Below are 18,486 nucleotides of genomic sequence, written 5' to 3'. Positions count from 1 at the left end.
TCACAATGTAGAGTATAAGATTTCCTATCATCTGTGCCCAGTCTTGCCACAAAGAGTTAACCCAGCTCTGAGCAATCCTATTTTATTTTTCAGTAAGATAAACAGACAAACAGGAGAAACTTTGTCCGTTCTTCCCCCTTGCTGTGAATGACAGGTTATTTACATATCTCATGAACTAGCCTGAGACAGGCATTATTTTTTTAATTTCCACCCCCACTATTTTTCTGAAGTCATGTGGTTATTTTTCTGGATTTTGACTGAATGTTAGTGATCATAACAGAATTTAGTGTAAGTAATACACAGGAGAAAATGCATGTCAACTGAGCTCCAGACAACAGACCCACCCACAGAATCTGCAGTTTTTCAGTTCTTATAACAGACAGAGGGGAGACATTTGACAGGTAAGGATACATGCATGAGGCATGTATATCCTTCTAGATCAGCACTATGGCAGTAGTTTAGAAAGGATGAGAGTGGGTTTACATCCACTTTAAATATTGTAAACAAATTTAAAAGGGTTGTGAATATACAATGTGATTTAACGGCATTCCAAGTGATGTCTGTTCCAATGTTTATGTACAGTATATTGTGAATAATGTTGTCAATTTCCTATTTTTTTATGGATTAGGAATCTAATGTCTTTGTTAGAAGTTAAAAAAATGTTACTGCATCATGTCATAAAATGGCTAATCTTTCCTGTAAGTGTAAAAATTCATTACGAGCCGGCAATGACTGAAATTATCTTATAACACACTTTCAGAGCACAGTCTGCAAGTGAGAAAATTACAGCGCTGCCATATGAAATTCCTCTTATGCTTTTTAATGTTATCGGCTGTCCCTAATTTATGGAGACTATGCAAGAATTTAAAGATAAGTCCATGGATCAGCTTGCCCCTGTTTATTACTAACCGTCTGCCAAAATCTAACACTTAACCAAACCCTTTAAATTACCATATATCATGAACCTTAACAGTTAGCCTTCACCCTAACGCAACCCTTCAAGCAGGGGTCTCAAACTGGCGGCGTTTCAGCTGTTGCAAAACTACAAGTCTCATTAGGCATTGCAAACTGACAGTTGCAAGCATGACTCCCACAGGCAGAGGCATGATGGGACTTGTAGTTTTACAACAGCTGGAGGGCCGCCAGTTTGAGACCCCTACTTTACCCACTTCCCGCCCGGCTTATAGCAGAATGATGGCCGGGCCGTGGTTCTATTATCCTGACTGGACTTCATATGACGTCTTTCAGGATAACATGCCGGCATGCGCTTGTGGGGGCACGCAGCCCGGCCATTGGTGGTGCTGTGTGTCACTCTCATACAACGCATCTCCGATCGTGGTAAGGAGCCTCAGACAGAGGCTCCTTACCACATGATCAACTGCAACGAATCACAGCGTGAACCAGGAAGTTACGGTAAATGGCTTTCCTTGGTTTGTGCTGACAGGGAGAGACGATCGGCGGCTCTCCCTGTCAGAGGGGGGGTCTGATAATCAGCACATTGATTATCAGCGCAGCCCCATGAGAAGTGCCCATCAGCTGCCAGTCTGTGCCCCATCAGTAACGCCTGTCACTACCCTTAAGATGCCAATCAGTAATGCCTGTCAGTAGTTTCTCATCAGTGCTGCCTATCTAGTGCCATTTATCAGTGCCCATCAGTGCCGCCTATCAGTGCCACCTATCAGTGCCCATCAGTGCCTCCTATCAGTGCTGCATATCAGTGTAGCCTATCGGTGCCCATCAGTGCTGCATATCAGTTCCGTCTATCAGTGCTCATCAATTCTACATATCAGTGCAACCTCATCAGTGCCTGTCAGTGAAGGAGAAACAACATTTTATAACAGACATAAAGAAAAAAATATTTTTAGTTTGTTTAGCAAAAAATAAAAAATAAAGAGGTTATAAATTACCACCAAAAGAAAGCTCTATTTGTGGGAAGAAAATTATAAAAAATGTAGTTTGGGTACAGTGTTGTATGACCGCACTGAAAGCCTAAAATTGTTCTGGGCAGGAAGGGAGGGGGGGGGGGGTTAGTGCCCAGTATTGAAGTGGGTAAACTGTAGATGAATATTGGAGAAAAAGCTGGGTTCAGACTTGTACGATCACATACATTGCTTGTGATTTGCACCGCATTGTTGTGCAGATTATTTGCGATGTCTGTGCGATGAGAATTCAGCCATACAAACTGTATGGATGAAATCACATCGCATTTGCACCACACTGGAATCGAATCGAATCGCAACAGTAGCTTCTCCCTTTGTGGCTGCATCTCTCTAACCTAAAGCAGAGGTCCAAAAAATAAAAATAAAAGCCAGCAGCTACACATACTGCAGCTGCTGGCTTTTAATAAATGGACACTTACCTGTCCTGCTGTCCCTCGATGTCGGCACCGCAGCCGATGTTTCCAGCAGCTGTCGGGTGCTGCAGCCGGCATTGCGGGTAAGGGAACCCGGCAGGGTAGCCTTTCGGCTTCACGCTGGGAACCCTACTGCGCATTTGTGTGAGGCCCCCGCTCATCTCTCCCCCGGCCAGGGGAGGAGGAGGAGGGAGCCCGTGGTGACGTCACTGCTGTGTCGTGGCCGGACTCCCGGGAGTGGGAAAGGATACCTGTCAAAGACAGGTATCCTGTCCCCCCCCCCCCAAAGGTGCCAATTGTGGCATCGCATGATGAGCGGAAGTTCAACTTTAGGGAGGAGCTCCGCTTTAAACTCAATAGCGACTTGTACAGAACAGGGAGGGACACCTTTGTGTAATTTGAGCTTCATCCATTCAGCTCTGTAAACAACGTTTTATTTTCAGCAATACAGCAAAGGACAGTATGGTAAATATGTGAAAGTCAGGCTAAGAAACGCCCTTTATTTACCTGACTCAAAGAAATAAAAAATGTAATGTAAAAATATTATTTGTTAATCCTGTACACAGTAAATGTATAAATAAAATATATTTACAACTATACATCGGTGTGTGCAGCCCATTGTATTAGGGTGTGCCCCTCAAAGCTCCAACACATATGCCTTTGTGACATATTAACCGACCTCTTCCCCACTCGTTATCCTAAAACAATGGGTGGGAGCAGGTGAGCACACAGAAGGACCTGGGCAGAAGAAATAAAATGAACTGGGACAAGAGGGGTGGCATACATTGGTACCAATCCCCTGTATTTTCCTCATGTGGCAGCTGAATATCGGTGAGAGGAAGAGGAGGAGAAGCCTACTTTCAGCTGCTGCAGAAGAAAATACAGATCGGCCCATTCATTTCCACTCTAGTCGCCTATACTGTCTAGGTTCTTGGGGTCGGCAAGTAAGGATCATGGCTTACCTGTCACCTGCCCATGATTGATGGGTTGCCAACTCCAGGATTAGGGTGTGCCCAGGCACACCTGGCACACCCCTTGCGCACGCCTATGCAACTATACATTCTCTGTGCTTGTGCTTAAACACCAAATCCATCTACTTCTCTGATGAGTTAAATTCCAATATACAGTAGGTTATTGAAGAGATAGGTCTGTTAAGACTGTTTGCATATAACTATCCATAATGTAATCACAAAATCTATGCTTCAGGATGTTTGCCATTATGCCTCACCATGTACACTTTTCCTAAGCAAATCATTTTTGTAAATCCATTACAAAGCTTCTAACCTGGGGATCCTGTCAGAAACTGCTGCAGGCTGACAACACTAAACCACTGCTTTGCAACTAGCAGCAGCGTTGATAGACTGCCATGTGTATTCCTTCAGGTGACGTTGGGCTGCCTATCTGATAGACCTCATAGGCAGCCTACCAGCCAACTGAACATTGCACGGCAATGACTTAGCATTGTGAGTTTGAAACAGGAAATGCTCTTACTGGCAGGATCTCCAGGTTAGAAACTTTGCAATAGGTTCAAAATAATTTGCTTCATAAAACTGTATACAGTGAGGCATGATATCAAACATACCTAAAAATTGATTTAGTGTTTATGTACCATTTAACCACTTAACGACCGAGCCTCTTTTTCAGATATGTTGTTTACAAGTAAAAAAAATGTTTTTTGCTAGAAAATTACTTAGAACCCCCAAATATTATACATTTTTTTTCTAATACCCTAGAGAATAAAATAGCAATCATTGCAATACTTTGTCACAACGTATTTGTGCAGTGGTCTTACAAGCGCACTTTTTTGGGAAAAGATACACTTTTTCGAAAATAAGACAACAGTAAAATTAGCCCAATTTTTTTTTATATTGTGAAATATAATGTTTCGCAAATTAAATTGATACTCAACATGTCACACTTCAAAATTGCGCCCGCTCGTAGAATGGCGACAAACTTTTACTCTTAAAAATCTCCATAGGCGACGCTTAAAAAAATCTACAGGTTGCATGTTTTGAGTCACATGTGTGGTTTGAACACCGTTTTCATATGTGGGCGCTGCTCACGTATTTCACTGCTATGACTAAGCACTAAGCATTAGTGCGAAATGCGTCAGCTGTGTGTTCTATTTTTGCTGTGACTTGTAGTGTTTTATCCTTTTTTACCAATAAAGGCAATATTTAAGTTGATTTTGCAAAGCAAATATACAAAAATCAAATACTTTCAACAGGGTACATTCTGCTCTGTACTGCGACGCAGCGCATAAATACACTACATATCAATACAGTTCCAAGCATACAATTAAATTACATTCATTCATCCATTCTGCGGTATGATGCCTGATGTGTTGCGCAGAGTTGTGAAACCCCGAAACATCACATCATGCATGACGCCGCATTACCCTGAAAACAGTAGTTCAAAAAAACGTGTCAAGAAATGTCAATGTCAGGGGGAAGGGGAAATCTTCAGACGTCCTCTTCCTCCTTAAAATCCATCAAGGTATAGTCTCTCAGCAGGCTGAAGATCAGTCTGTGACAGTCCTCGATGGACATCCTCTGCCGGTGGTGTACGCGGCGGTTTCTGGCATACCATAAAGCGTCCTTAAAGCAACACAGCACCCGCCAGGCACTGTCAATGTCCTCCTGTGAATGAGTTCCACAGAAGAGTCCGTTTAACACACCAAAGTGTGTAATAGCAGTCTGTGGTACAAAGTCTTTAAGTTCAGGTTCCAAGGCCCTCAACAGGCCCTGTGCAAAGGGGCACTCCCAGAAAACATGAAAAGCAGTTTCCTCCTGGATGATGCAAAAGGGGCAGTACCTGTATTATGTGATCGCGGGTACCTGGCGGACATCGCGGCCGCAGGCACACACATCGGGTTCTCAGCGATGCGCCGGGCACGGTGTTTACCTGCTGCGCGCCCCCAGCGGCGCACGCGGGTAATGCACTTGAGAGCCGCGCTGTGGACGTCTTTTGTCTATAGCGCGGCTCTCAAGTGGTTAAATATAAATGACTTCTTTTCATCACAACATTCTTGTCTTAAAAAAAAACTGCAGTGAGAAAAACAAGGACAGCCTTTCCCTTCCTCATTCAAAAAATGCTATAGTTGTCTACTTCCTTTAGCCTTCGATGATTTACTAAAGACAAATAAGATTGTTCACTTTGCAAGGGAAATTGCTCCAGAGCTTAGTGAATTTGGTGAAGCCCCCCGAACATCCATCATCCAATTACGTGCAAATAAAGATGCTGTGTTTTTTATTTTCCCTGCACGTGATTGTCTATTCTTCGCAACGTGAAATTACCCCACATTCACTGAGCTCTGGAAAACATTCCCTTGAAAAATGCAACTTCCCTTGCAAAGTGAAAAGCCAATTTGCTTTAGTAAATAACATCAGAACATCAGTGCAATGTTTTATTCTTGTTCCAAGCCAAGTCCTGAAGCCACTAGGTCACTATGGCAGACACGGATCTAGTATTTACAACTGTCAACTCTAGCCGTCTCTATACATCACTACAGGTTCCCTTTAAAAGGTTTGCTAATTGTAAAACTTCAGCATTCTTTAAATGTAAAAGTACATATCCAGGTTAACAGTTTGATGGAGGGTTAGGTAATTGGATATGTAAATGAACCTTTATCATGCACAGTGATTGCACAGACTAATGAGGGTGTCTATCTTGGTATCTGTTTTACAATTAGTGGGGGAAATCTATACCCAATGATTGTCTGAACCTAATGTCAGTAATTAGACCCTCAGCTTGATGGGAATCATTAAAAGAAGCATCTTACTGCAGAGCTGATGTGCTACTAAAATCTTAAGCGTTATTCACACAAAGCACATAACCATTAGCCATCTTTCCATCTGTTCGGGACGCTGCTGGGAAGTGGCTGATCAATTAACAGGTATTGCTACTTTCGCACATACAGCATTACCTATAAGCTAGCAATTGCCTTGCTTTTGTCCATGCAGATGAATCTTTCAGTGCAAGAAATCTAGCCATTGCACAACCCTCATTAGTGTCATATACCTTGCGGACAGTAGGGTTGATATCAATTATGGAAAGGTTATTGTCCAGATGTTATTATACATTAGCCACAGGGAACTATTGGGTATATTTTGACATTTTCAGGTTGTTGCACAGGTGTGTTTAAAGTGCCCATAGAAATTAGATGGCTATTTGCCTGTCGATCTGCTTGACTGGGCACGGATTTATATGAGTTATGGATAGCAGTCCTATCTTGTACCAGATACTGTCCACACAGGAAGGCATTGTGACATTAATGGATTGGCACCCTATGAAATCAGTCATAGGAAATGCTATATGAAAGGCATGTAAGACCCCTTTGACACTGAGGCACTTTTCAGGCTCTTTCACGCAAAAAAAAAAGAACGCCTGAAAATCTCACGAAAACCCTTTTTCATTAATATCAATGAATGCTTTCACACTGGGGCAGTGTGCTGGCAGGGCAGTGATAAAATGCCCCTCTACATTGAAATTAATGGAAAGCTCTTCAAAAGCGCCTGAAAAGCTCTTTTAAAGGTGTTCAGTGTTTTACTGGCAGTTTAGAAGCGCCTCAGTGTGAAGGGGGCCTAAGGCCCTTTTCACACTGGGGCAGGATGTGCAGTGGCGGTATAGCGCCGCTATTTTTAGCCGCGCTATACCGTCGGAATTGCGGTGGTATTCGGCCGCTAGCAGGGCGGTATTAACTTCGGCTAGTGGCCGAAAAAGGGTTAATAACGCCAGCAATGCGCCTCTGCAGAGGCCGTGGTGTTCCCCTGTTTTTAATGGGAAGGAGCGGTGAAGGAGCGGTATACACACCGCTCCTCTCACCGCTCCAAAGATGCTGCTTGCAGGAGATTTTTTTTTCCCCCACCTGCGCATCGCCTCTGTCTAAAAAGCCCTCGGGTTTTCACATTGAGAATGCTGGGGCAGGATTATTTCAGGCGTTATTTTTTAGCGCTAAAACGCCTGAAATACGCCTCAGTGTGAAAGGGGCCTTAGGTGGAAGCACATTTTAGTGAACCTACCCATCGCACCCCTTGATAACTTCTCTGCTAGCAGCAGACACTCCTGACCCAATTATTGGGCTGATGAATGATTTAGTATTTTAGTGACCACATTCCTGCTACTCTCTTGCATGCTCAAAAGTTAGCAGACAAAAATACCCATTTAGAACTCTGATCATGTCCAAACACCATCTAAAATTTATGGCTAACTTAAAAAAGCCCAAATAAAGTCTAACGTCTTTTATCCCTGTATACCTTCACATGTTATGAGTTGTGTCTTTGTTGCTTAGAAATGCCTTAAATTACTTTTTTTATGACAGTAATAATGCTGTTGTCTGCACTCCCACTCCAGTTCTCTATGCTGACCTACAGTAAAAGCTACAGTTAAGTAACAGCTACATTCCTCGTCACAAGTCACAAAACACAGGCACACCACATTGCATATATCATACTGTTTATTAAAACGGCAAATAAAAGAATCCAAATGATACAATCACAAAGAATCATGAACACACAGGGCCAGATCCACAGAGCAGATTTCCCGCGTCGTATCTTTAGTTTGAATCCTCAAACCAAGATACGACGGCTTTTGGGTAAGATCCGACAGGTGTACATCTTCGTACGCCTTCGGATCTTAGATGCAATACTTCGGCACCCGCTGGGTGGAGTTTGCGTCGTTTTCCGCGTCGGGTATGCAAATTAGCGATTTACGACGATCCACGAACGTACGCGCGGCTGTCGCATTTTCTAACGTCGTCTGTAGTCGGCTTTTTCCGGCGTATAGTTAAAGCTGGTATTTTGCGGCGTATAGATAGACTTGCCATGTTAAGTATGGCCGTCGTTCCCGCGTCGAAATTTGAATTTTTTCTTTTTTGCGTAAGTCGTCCGTGAATAGGGATGGACGTAACTCACGTCTAAGTTAAAAAAAATGACGTCGGTGCGACGTCATTTCGCGCAAAGCACGGCGGGAAATTTCTGGACGACGCATGCGCAGTTCATTCGGCGTGGGGACGCGCTTCATTTAAATGAAACCCGCCCCCTGATCGCCGATTTGAATTCCGCCGCCAGAAATACACTACGCCGCCGTAACTTACGGCGCAAAATCGTTGAGGATTCGAAATTCCGCCAGGTAAGGTACGGCGGCGTAGCGTATCTCTGATACGTTGCGCGGATCCAATTCTCTCTGGATCTGGCCCAGAGACTCAAATTTGCATGAAACAATCATCCATGACCAACATAGGGGATCCAACAAAATGCTGGCAAAGAGTAGGAAAACCATGTATTAAAACCACAAACAAGCATTCCAGGAAGGAGAGGAGCAATGGCTTGAAGCTGCTTTCTTGTTTGAATACATACCACCGTTTCAGGGTCATGCCCCTTCATCAGAGTCCAGTGATCTACTAGATTGGTTGACACCTGAATAGTGTCTGGCAAATAAAAGAATCTAAATGATACAGTCACAAAGAATCATGAACACACAGACTCAAATATGTATGAACCAATCATGCAGGAAGCAATCATGTATGAAACAATCATGCATATGTATGAACCAACATAACTGGGAGGATCCTACAAAATGCAGGCAAAGTGTGGTGAAATTGTGTAATAAAACCTCAGTGTACTAGGATGCATCACTAGAGGACCAGCAGGAGGAAGGAGGTTCTGATTCCCCTATATAGATCTTTAGTGAGACCTCATTTAGAATACTGGATCCAGTTCTGGAGATCTCACTTATTGATAAAGTAGAAGGGGTCCAAAGACGGACAACACAAATGGTGAAAGGTCTGAGGGATAAAACATATCGAGAGAGACTTCAGGAACCTAATATGTACAGTCTGTAGGAAAAGGGAAGGGAAAGGTGAGACATGGGTGAAACCTTTAAATACATCAAGGGGGTGACTAAGGTTCAGGAGGGCAGGATTCTCATCTTGCTATTGGGGGCACTGGTCAAGGGGAAGGGGTGGCGGGGGACCCAAGAATAAGAGGATCGGGGCTGCTCTGTGCAAAACCACTGCACAGAGCAGGTAAGTATAACAGGTTTGTTTTTTGTTTTTTTAAAAGCCAAACCTTTAATACCACTTTAAAATGTAACCACTTTACCTTCCAAACCATTTAGACTGATGCCATTAGTCTGGATAGAAAATGATGCTGTATGGTGCAGAGACAGTAACGTAACAAACATTTGATTATTTATCTTATACTTTACAGGCAAACCGGTCATGATAATTACAGAATACATGGAAAATGGTTCCTTAGATTCCTTTCTAAAGGTAAGATGCAAATACAGTTTATGTGATGTTTAGTTATGTCTATGGGTACTAAACTCTATAGCCTCGTACACATGATCAGTTTTCCAGAAGGGAAAACTGTGAGGAGAGCTTTTGGCCGGGCCCCTCACAGTTTTTCCGACGAGAAAACTGCCCAAAAACCGAGAACCAGTTATCTTTTTGCCAAGTGTTTTTTGGCAGTTTTCCTATGAAGCATACACACGGCCAGGATTCCCGGCCAAAGCTCCATCGCAGTTTTCCTGTCGGAAAAAACCTCCGTGTGTAGGGGAAAGACTGAACCAAGCAGGTTCTCGTCTTTCCCCTCAGGATTTCTGATGGGAACTTTTCGCGTCGGAAATCCTGCAAGGCCCCGTACACACGAGAGGATCGATCCGCTGAAATTGATCCGCGGATCGGTTTCAGCGGATAGATCCACTGGTGTGTACGATCCAGCGGATATTTATCTTTATTTATATATATATACTGTATATATATATGTATATATATATATATATATATATATATATATATATATATATATATATATATATATATATATATATATATATATATATATAATGTTAAATCATTTGTTACAAAGTATATTGATTTCATTTAAGCCTAGGTTCAGATCTTTGAACACAGAACACAGAAAAATGCACTGCCATTTACAAGACTTGTGGCAGTGCCATTAATTGTTAATGACACCCCCAAGCATCTGCAACCGCATCATATTTTCAAGTGTGGAAAACCACATGGCAACGGAGTACCAATGCAGCTTGGTGTTGCACATTTTTGGAAGAATCTGGGGCTTCTTTTCTGAATTTTTCATGTGTAGGGCAGCCCATTGAAACAGATGGAATGACCTAAACGTGATATGACGGAATGTGCAGAAACAAGCCTGCGCTAGGTCACACCAAGGCTTATGCAGCGTACACACAATCATTTTTCAGCATGAAAAAAAACGTCGTTTTTAAAAACGTCATTTAAAATGATCGTGTGTGGGCTGCACATCGTTTTTCAGTTTCTAAAAAACGAAAACAATTTTTTTCGAACATGCTGCATTTTTTAACGTCGTTTTAAAAAAAATATCGTTTTTCGGGTAGTAAAAAATGGGCTAAAACTACGTTTTAAACCCGCACATGCTCAGAAGCAAGTTATGAGATGGGAGCGCTCGTTCTGGTAAAACTACCGTTCATAATGGAGTAAGCACATTCATCACGCTGTAACAGACAAAAAAGCGCGAATCGTCTTTTACTAACAAGGAATCAGCTAAAGCAGCCCAAAGGCGAATAGAACTTCCCCTTTAGAGTGCCGTTGTACGTGTTGTACGTCACCGCGCTTTGGGCAACGTCGTTTTTAATGACAGAGTTGGAAAAATTTCGTTTTTTGGATATGCTGAAAAACAAAGTTTTCTTTAATGCCGAAAAATGATCGTGTGTACGCGGCATTAAGCAAATAACAAAACCTGTCTTTTTAATAACAGATGTCTTAATGCAGCCATTAGCCATTACTTAGCCATTCTTTTGTAGGATTATTAAATAAGGCAAAGTATAGGCCAACGATGTAAGACAAAGTAATAACCAATCATATTGCAGTCATGATATAGCATTAGTGGTTGTAAACCCTTTCATAAACCCAGTAAAGTGACTAGTCCCAGGTGATATACAGAGATGAAACAAATCCTCCTACATAGGTTGCTTAAAGGGTAAGTTCACCTTTACAGAAAATCTGTAGGTGGACTTGCGCTGGACCCCCTTGCTACCCCCCCTTCCCTGGTCCCGCTGAATTCCCACAGCCTAATCTCCTAAACGTACCTGGTAAAGGTATGTATAGGAGGCATTATAATTGGTTGACCAATCAAGGCCTGCCTAGCCTGTCTTCTCATCTCTCCAGGTCCTGGACCTCAGTGGGACTGAGAGGGATGGAGAGGGGTGGAATGTAAGTTCACCTTAAAGATTTTTTGTAAAGGTGAACTTACACTTTAACTGTGGTATTCTCTTCTCTACAGTCTTTCAAAGTGTACAGTTTACACAGCATTTCTTAGCTCTAGGAGGCAGGGGGTGGGGAGCTGATGTCACACACACTGTACAGCTCAAAGAGGAGAGCTCTGTTCAATCTGGGACCTGGTTGGAGTGAGGAGACATATCCCCCTCAACACAGCACACGGGAAAACATGCACAGCTAAGGCTGTCACTCACAGGTTGTGTGCTGGAACTACCCTCCCCTTCCCCCTCCATCTCTTGGAATCAGGAATATCTTTTAGTGGTGAGCCATGCAAACAGAGGAACTAGCCAGTGCATAGAAATGACACTCAGTGCATGGGATTGAGGTTAGTACACAATATGGAGAGATATGCTTTGTTCATTTTTCATTTCAGAGGTTTACAACCACTTGAATCATATCTGATTGGCTGTTATGGGTTACTCTTTTTTTCACGCCGCCTTGCTAAATGTGCCCTTGTAAGTGGAATGAATGTTACACAACATAAGTATAGCTCTATTATTCATTATGTACTAAAAGTGAGAGACAGATCTCAATTTTAATCAGGAACAATTACAGTTTTGAAGGACAAAAAAAAAGAAAACGTCTGAAAGCTGCTGCGTCAGCATCTTCAGCGAAGACTTCACTAATGCTAAGTATGCCTGAAATGAGTGCCTAATTACACACCTATTTTAGATGTTCTTTATGATAAAATCCGGTTACATCGTTTGCATTTTTAAAAAGATGGGTGACCCCTTTCCATTTTTAACTTTGCTTCTCATGGATCGATGATCACAGTTGTATTATATATACACAAAATACTTGTCTTATACACCAGATAAATGCATTACTAATCTATAAAAGAAATTTGGAATCTTAAGAATAGATACTTCTTTAACAACCCTGTTATTTTGAGCTGAATATTTTTTAAATCCCTTCTGCCCTTTATTTTCATTGTTTTTGTTTTTATTTTAACCAAACAGTATTCAGATAGAAACCGTAATTGAACTGAATTTATTTATGTTAATTTATTCAAATATTTTATTCTTATATTAGTAATTGAAATATTAATTTGCAGTGGCGTCTCCAGCTTTCATATTTAGGGGGGGCACATGGGGGGACAGGGACAAAAGTAGGGGGGCCAACTATAAAATGCAATTTATATATATATATATATATATATATATATATATATATATATATATATCCTGGGGCCCTTTACTACGATCCCACTATGGGCCCTTTCACATGTTCTGCAGTGAGCTCCCTTCCTACTATACTGGGGCCCCAGGGTGGCAGAAAACAAGAGATATATGTCACCAGCACACCAAGAAAATATAAGGGTCCAAAGCAGTGGGAGAACTATCAGGGTTGCAAAGGTTGTCTTGCCACCGGGCCCTGGTGTTCTGCCACAGTGGGGATCCCCAGCTGTCCTGTCCCTGCTATTTACAGCGCTGGTCTGGCATCTGTCTCCTTGGCAGCGATGGCAGTCTATTAGGACCTAGTGCTGGTGACATCATGGGTGCATGCAGGGGAAGGCTGGCACTATTGGTTATAGAGAGCCGAGCCCCCAGCTGGTCACCTAGCAGCAGTAATGCTGTATAACCTTCTCTGTTGACATGCTGATCGGTATGTGATCCAGGTGATGCTCCCAGTCAGATCTAATAAACACAGTATTTATTAGCATCAAGAGTACAACCACATAAATATATTCAACCGTATAATCAGCAGCCATGTGGGCTCTATGCCTGTAAAGTGTGGGCTTTGATCAATAAAATCACTGATATTTATGACTAGGATTTGACTGGGAGCATCACCTGGATTGCATCCCGATCAGCATGTCAGAGAAGGGTCCACTACTGCTAAGCAACCTGCAGGGAGCTCAACTGTCTACAACCAATAGAGATGGGCTCGGGTGTGTTTGAAATCCCACATGCCCGATCCCGCCAGGAAGCCGACACTCCACAGTGCTAATCAATGTATGGGCTGCCTAAGAGCTAAGACCAGCCATAGACAGTTTAAATCTCAGCAGAAACTGGCTGAGATTTGAACCATTAATGAGCAGATTCTCTTATAATTATCACCAGTGGTTGCTGTATAGTCACTAGTGATAATCACTGTTTGTCGGGAGAATATAATTGCTGGGCAGGAGGGATATTCCCCTGTCAGCACTGTCTGTGTTGATGGGGGAATCATGCAAGTTTCTTTCCTGCAATCTGTGGATGCAGGAAAGAAATTTGCACCGTATATTATCTGCCTAACTGAAAGTAAAAGTAAATTGTGAATGTTTTGAAAGAACAGGAGAGGGGGAGGGAGACAGATGGGGGGGAGAGAGAAGGGATGGAGATAATGTAGTTCAGTGATTACAGTGTACTGCAGTCTGCAGTGCACACACTTAAACACGGCCCAGGCTAGAATATCTGGTTGTGTGAGCGCTCGCATTATGCAGTGTCGGCGAGCACAGGGAGGGGGAGGAATCCCCCGCTGAGCTGACTGGGGACGCTCTCCCTCTCGGGGAGCAAAATACAAAAATTGCAAAAAAATAAAAAAAAATTTTTTTTGGGGGGGGGCACATGGTGGGGCACAGCATGATGTTGGGGGGGTCAGGGCCCCCTCTGGTCCCCCCCTAGGGACGCCTCTGTTAATTTGTATCCTGGTGACATATTCTGTAGAATTTTGCAAAGTACATAGATCTATATAAAATTAGCCTCAGCCCCACAGGAGAGTGCATTCTAATTTATGTTTCACAGTCATAGAGATACATATGAAAGGGACATTTTTAACCACTTCAGCCCTGGAAGAATTTACCGCCATTCCTGACTAGAGCACTGTTTGCGATTCGGCACTGTGTCTCTTTAACTGACAATTGCACAGTCGTGCAATGCTGTACCCACACAAAATGTATGTGCTTTTTTTCCCCACAAATAGTGCTTTCTTTTGGTGGTATTTGATAACTTCTACGGTTTTTATTTTTTGCGCTATAAACAAAAAAAGAGTGTCAATGTTTTTTTAAAAGCTATGTTTTTAATTTTTTTGCTATAATAAATATCCCCAAAAATATATAAAAAATAATTTATTTCTTAGTTTAGGCCGATATGTAATCTTCTACATATTTTTGGTAAAAATCGCAATAAGCGTATATTGATCGGTTTGTGCAAAAGTTATAGCGTCTACAAAATAGGCATTTTTATTATTAGTAGTAGTAATGGCGGCGATCTGCGATTTTTATCGTGACTGCGACATTATGGCAGACACATCGGACACTTTTGACACTATTTTGGGACCATGTTATTTATACAGTGATCAGTGCTATAAAAATGCACTGATTTCTGTGTAAATGACACTGGCAGGGAAGGGGTTAACCAGTAGAGGGCGAGGAAGGGGTAAAGTGTGTCCTAGGGAGTGATTCTAACTGTGTGGGGGCTGGGCTACCAGTGACACGACATTGATCACTGCTCCCAATCACAGGGAGCAGTAGATCAGTGTCCTGTTACTAGGCAGAACAGGAAAATGCCTTGTTTACAAAGGCATCTCCCCATTCTGCCGCTCCGTGACATTGAGTCTGCGGGTCCCGCTGGCACGGTCACGTACAGCGGGTTTTTTAACGCAACATACAGCTACGTTGCTTTGCCCACAGGAGCCATTCTGCCGACGTATGTGTGCGTTACACAGTCAGCAAGTGGTTAAAACTGAACTCCGACACTCTCAGCCGGTTCAATCCCCTCACATGTGCTCTCTCTCCTGCTGCAGTCAGAGGAGAGGAGATAGTGGATGGATCACACAAGGTTTTCCCTTGTTGTATGTTTACTGACAGTTGTACAAAGTTTGAATTTTCCATCACTTTCTGTCCTGGCGAAAAGGAGCTGCACTAGGGGGAGATGGCAAATGATTCTGTAGGATGGTAAGGAGAGGTGTCAGCCAAACATGTGCCACTTCAGTCCTTCAGGCACACAAGGAAGAGTGCTGGGTCCAATTGCTACAGACAATGGGTAAATGTCTCACAACTATTATTCCTAGAGAATCATCTGCCTATCTATGGCCAGCTTAATGATGGCCATACATACTTCAATTTTTAATCTGATCAATGAGTAATTTAAATGTCAAAACGGCAAACAATTGAATGCCCTTGTTAGTTGATTAAGACTCAATTTAGGTCAGATTTGATCAAACTGAGTTGATCTGTCAAGGCAGAAAATCATTGCTGGTTTATCAAAGCATGTATGGCCACTATATATAATATATATATATATATATATATATATATATATATATATATATATATATATATATATATATATATATACTAGATTTCCAAAAGTATTGGGACACCAGCCTTTTTCACGCACATGAACTTTAATGGCATCCCATTCTTAGTCCATAGGGTTCAATATTAAGTTGGCCCACCCTTTGCAGCTATAATATGTTCAACTCTTCTGGGAAGGCTGTCCAGTCCACAAGGTTTAGGAGTGTGTCTATGGGAAGGTTTGACTATTCTTTCAGGAGTGCATTTGTGAGGTCAGGCACTGATCTTGAACGAGAAGGTCTGGCTCACAGTCTCCACTCTAATTCATTTCAAAGCTGTTCTATTGGGTTGAGGTCAAGACTCTGTGTGGGCCAGTGAAGTTCATCTACCCCAGACTCGCTCATCCTTTATGGTCCTTGCTTTGTGCACTGGTCCAAATCATTTGGTGGAGGGGGGGTTTTAGTGTAGTGTTGTTTTTCATGGGTTGGGCTTGGCCCCTTTGTTCTATTGAAGGGACCTCTTAAGGTGTCAGCATACCAAGACAAGATTGTCCTCCAATAGTTGCTAGGGGTTCCTTGAGCAATGACCAATTTTTGCCTCTCAGATAAGTTCCCAGTGACACCAATGATCTTTTTAGCTATCTGTAGGGGGGGGGTTCTTCCTCAAGACCACAGATGTAAGGAGCAATCTTCCCCTGACTATTACACCAATGTATCGTGAGTTGTAGATATAGACATTTTTAACAGGGGTTCCCTGAGACCAAAAGGTTATTTCAAGGGTTCCTCCATGTTTAAAAGGCTAAGAAAGTCTAATCTAAACCATTCCATTGTAGTTCTGGCTGTATGTTTAGGGACGTTGCCCTCCACCCCAGTATCAAGCCTTTTGCAGACTCTGAGGCTGCGTACACACGGTCGGTCCATCTGATGAGAACGGTCTGAAGGACTGTTGTCATCGGTTAACCGATGAAGCTGACTGATGGTCTGATGTGCCTACACACCATCAGTTAAAAAACCGATCGAGTCCAACGCGTGACGTAAAACACAACGATGTGCAGAGAAAAATTAAGTTCAATGCTTCCAAGCATGCGTCGACTTGATTCTTAACCGATGCTTTTGCATACTAACCATCGGTTTTGACCTATCGGTTAGGCGTCCATCGGTTCAATTTTAAAGCAAGTTCTAAAATTTTTGACCTAAAGGATAACTGACCGATGGGGCCCACACACGATCGGTTTGGACCGATGAAAAGGTCCTTCAGTCAGTTTTCATCGGTTTGGACCGATCGTGTGTACGCAGCCTGACAGGCTTTCTTGTAAGAATGCCCTGTATTTGGCTCCATCCATCTTCTAATCAACTCTGACCAGCTTCCTTGTCCCTGCTTAAGAAAAGCAATCCCACAACATGATGCTGCCACCACCATGTTTCACGGTGGGGATGGTGTGTTCAGGGTGATGTGTAGTGTTCATTTTCTGCCACACATAGCGTTTTGCTTTTAGACCAAAAAGTTAAATTTTGTAAAGAAAAAAGAAGAAGAAGGAAGTCTCTGATTATGCGAAAATAATAAAAAAATTCTATGTAAATCAAAGTGATGGTGCTCCCAGAATCTTGAGTGAAACAAGTGCAGTGAAGATAGCCACCACCAACGTAGGAGAGGCTTACCGGAAACAGTGAACCCTAAAGAACATACGTTCAAAGGGTCAACTAAGCATGGTATAAACGACTGTAGAAGCTGAATCCTCTGCTGCAGTTCCCACAAAACGTCTCACACACCGAACCAATGTAAAGAGGGTATGCTTATACTAGGTGCTTATGGGTAATGACCCAAATGATGTCGGGAAGTGGAACCAGATGAGGTATGGAAATTAAGAAAAAAGAGAAGGGCACATAGCGTAATACTGTATGATGATTTTTTTTTTAATGTAGATAGAAACACTTACATTGACAGATGAAACAGCGCTTGTCAAACTACTAAACGGCAACAGTGGAGTCTCCCAGAGTTGAGACCAAAAGAGCATACCCTCTTTACATTGGTTCGGTGTGTGAGACGTTTTGTGGGAACTGCAGCAGAGGATCCAGCTTCTACAGTCGTTTATACCATGCTTAGTTGACCCTTCTGAACATATTTTCTTTAGGGTTCACTGTTTCCGGTAAGCCTCTCCAATGTTGGTGGTGGCTATCTTCACTGCACTTGTTTTACTCAAGATTCTGGGAGCACCATCACTTTGATTTACATTGAACTTTATAATTATTTTTGAATAATCAGAGACTTCCTTCTTCTTTTTTCTTTACAGACATTTGTTCACTGATTATTTCAACAGTATCGTTGTGTACTGTGTTCATTATCACTAGGTGCATTTTACATGTTTAGCGCTACACTTTATATGTTTTTTTGTTTTTCACCATTGTGTCTATTGGTTTTTGTAGCTGCTCAGCAATAAGACTGTGCAGAATTTTTTGTATTCATATTTGTTACCAAAAAGTTCAATTTTGGTCTCATCTGACCAGAGCACTTTCTTTCACATGTTTTCTGTGTCCCCCACATGGATTCTCCCAAACTGCAAATAGGACTTCTTATGGCTTTCTTTCAAAAATGGCTTTCTTCTTGCCACTTTTCCATAAAGGCCAGATTTGTGGAGTGCAT

At 42.3% G+C, this 18,486-nt stretch overlaps 1 protein-coding gene across 1 annotated transcript in view; it reads left to right on the top strand.

The window, feature by feature from the left end:
* LOC120936397 (ephrin type-A receptor 3-like) overlaps positions 1-18,486 on the top strand; it is a gene marked incomplete in the record, with an annotated part of 325,284 nt that overhangs the window by 257,618 nt on the left and 49,180 nt on the right. Inside the window, 1 exon segment of the mRNA XM_040348687.1 lies at positions 9,562-9,623. Coding sequence (XP_040204621.1) covers positions 9,562-9,623 — 62 coding nt within the window.

Source organism: Rana temporaria, chromosome 4, assembly GCF_905171775.1.
Source record: "Rana temporaria chromosome 4, aRanTem1.1, whole genome shotgun sequence".
NCBI lineage: Eukaryota > Metazoa > Chordata > Amphibia > Anura > Ranidae > Rana > Rana temporaria.
Note: the sequence above shows the minus strand (reverse complement) of the source record. Positions and strands in the feature narration are given on the sequence as shown.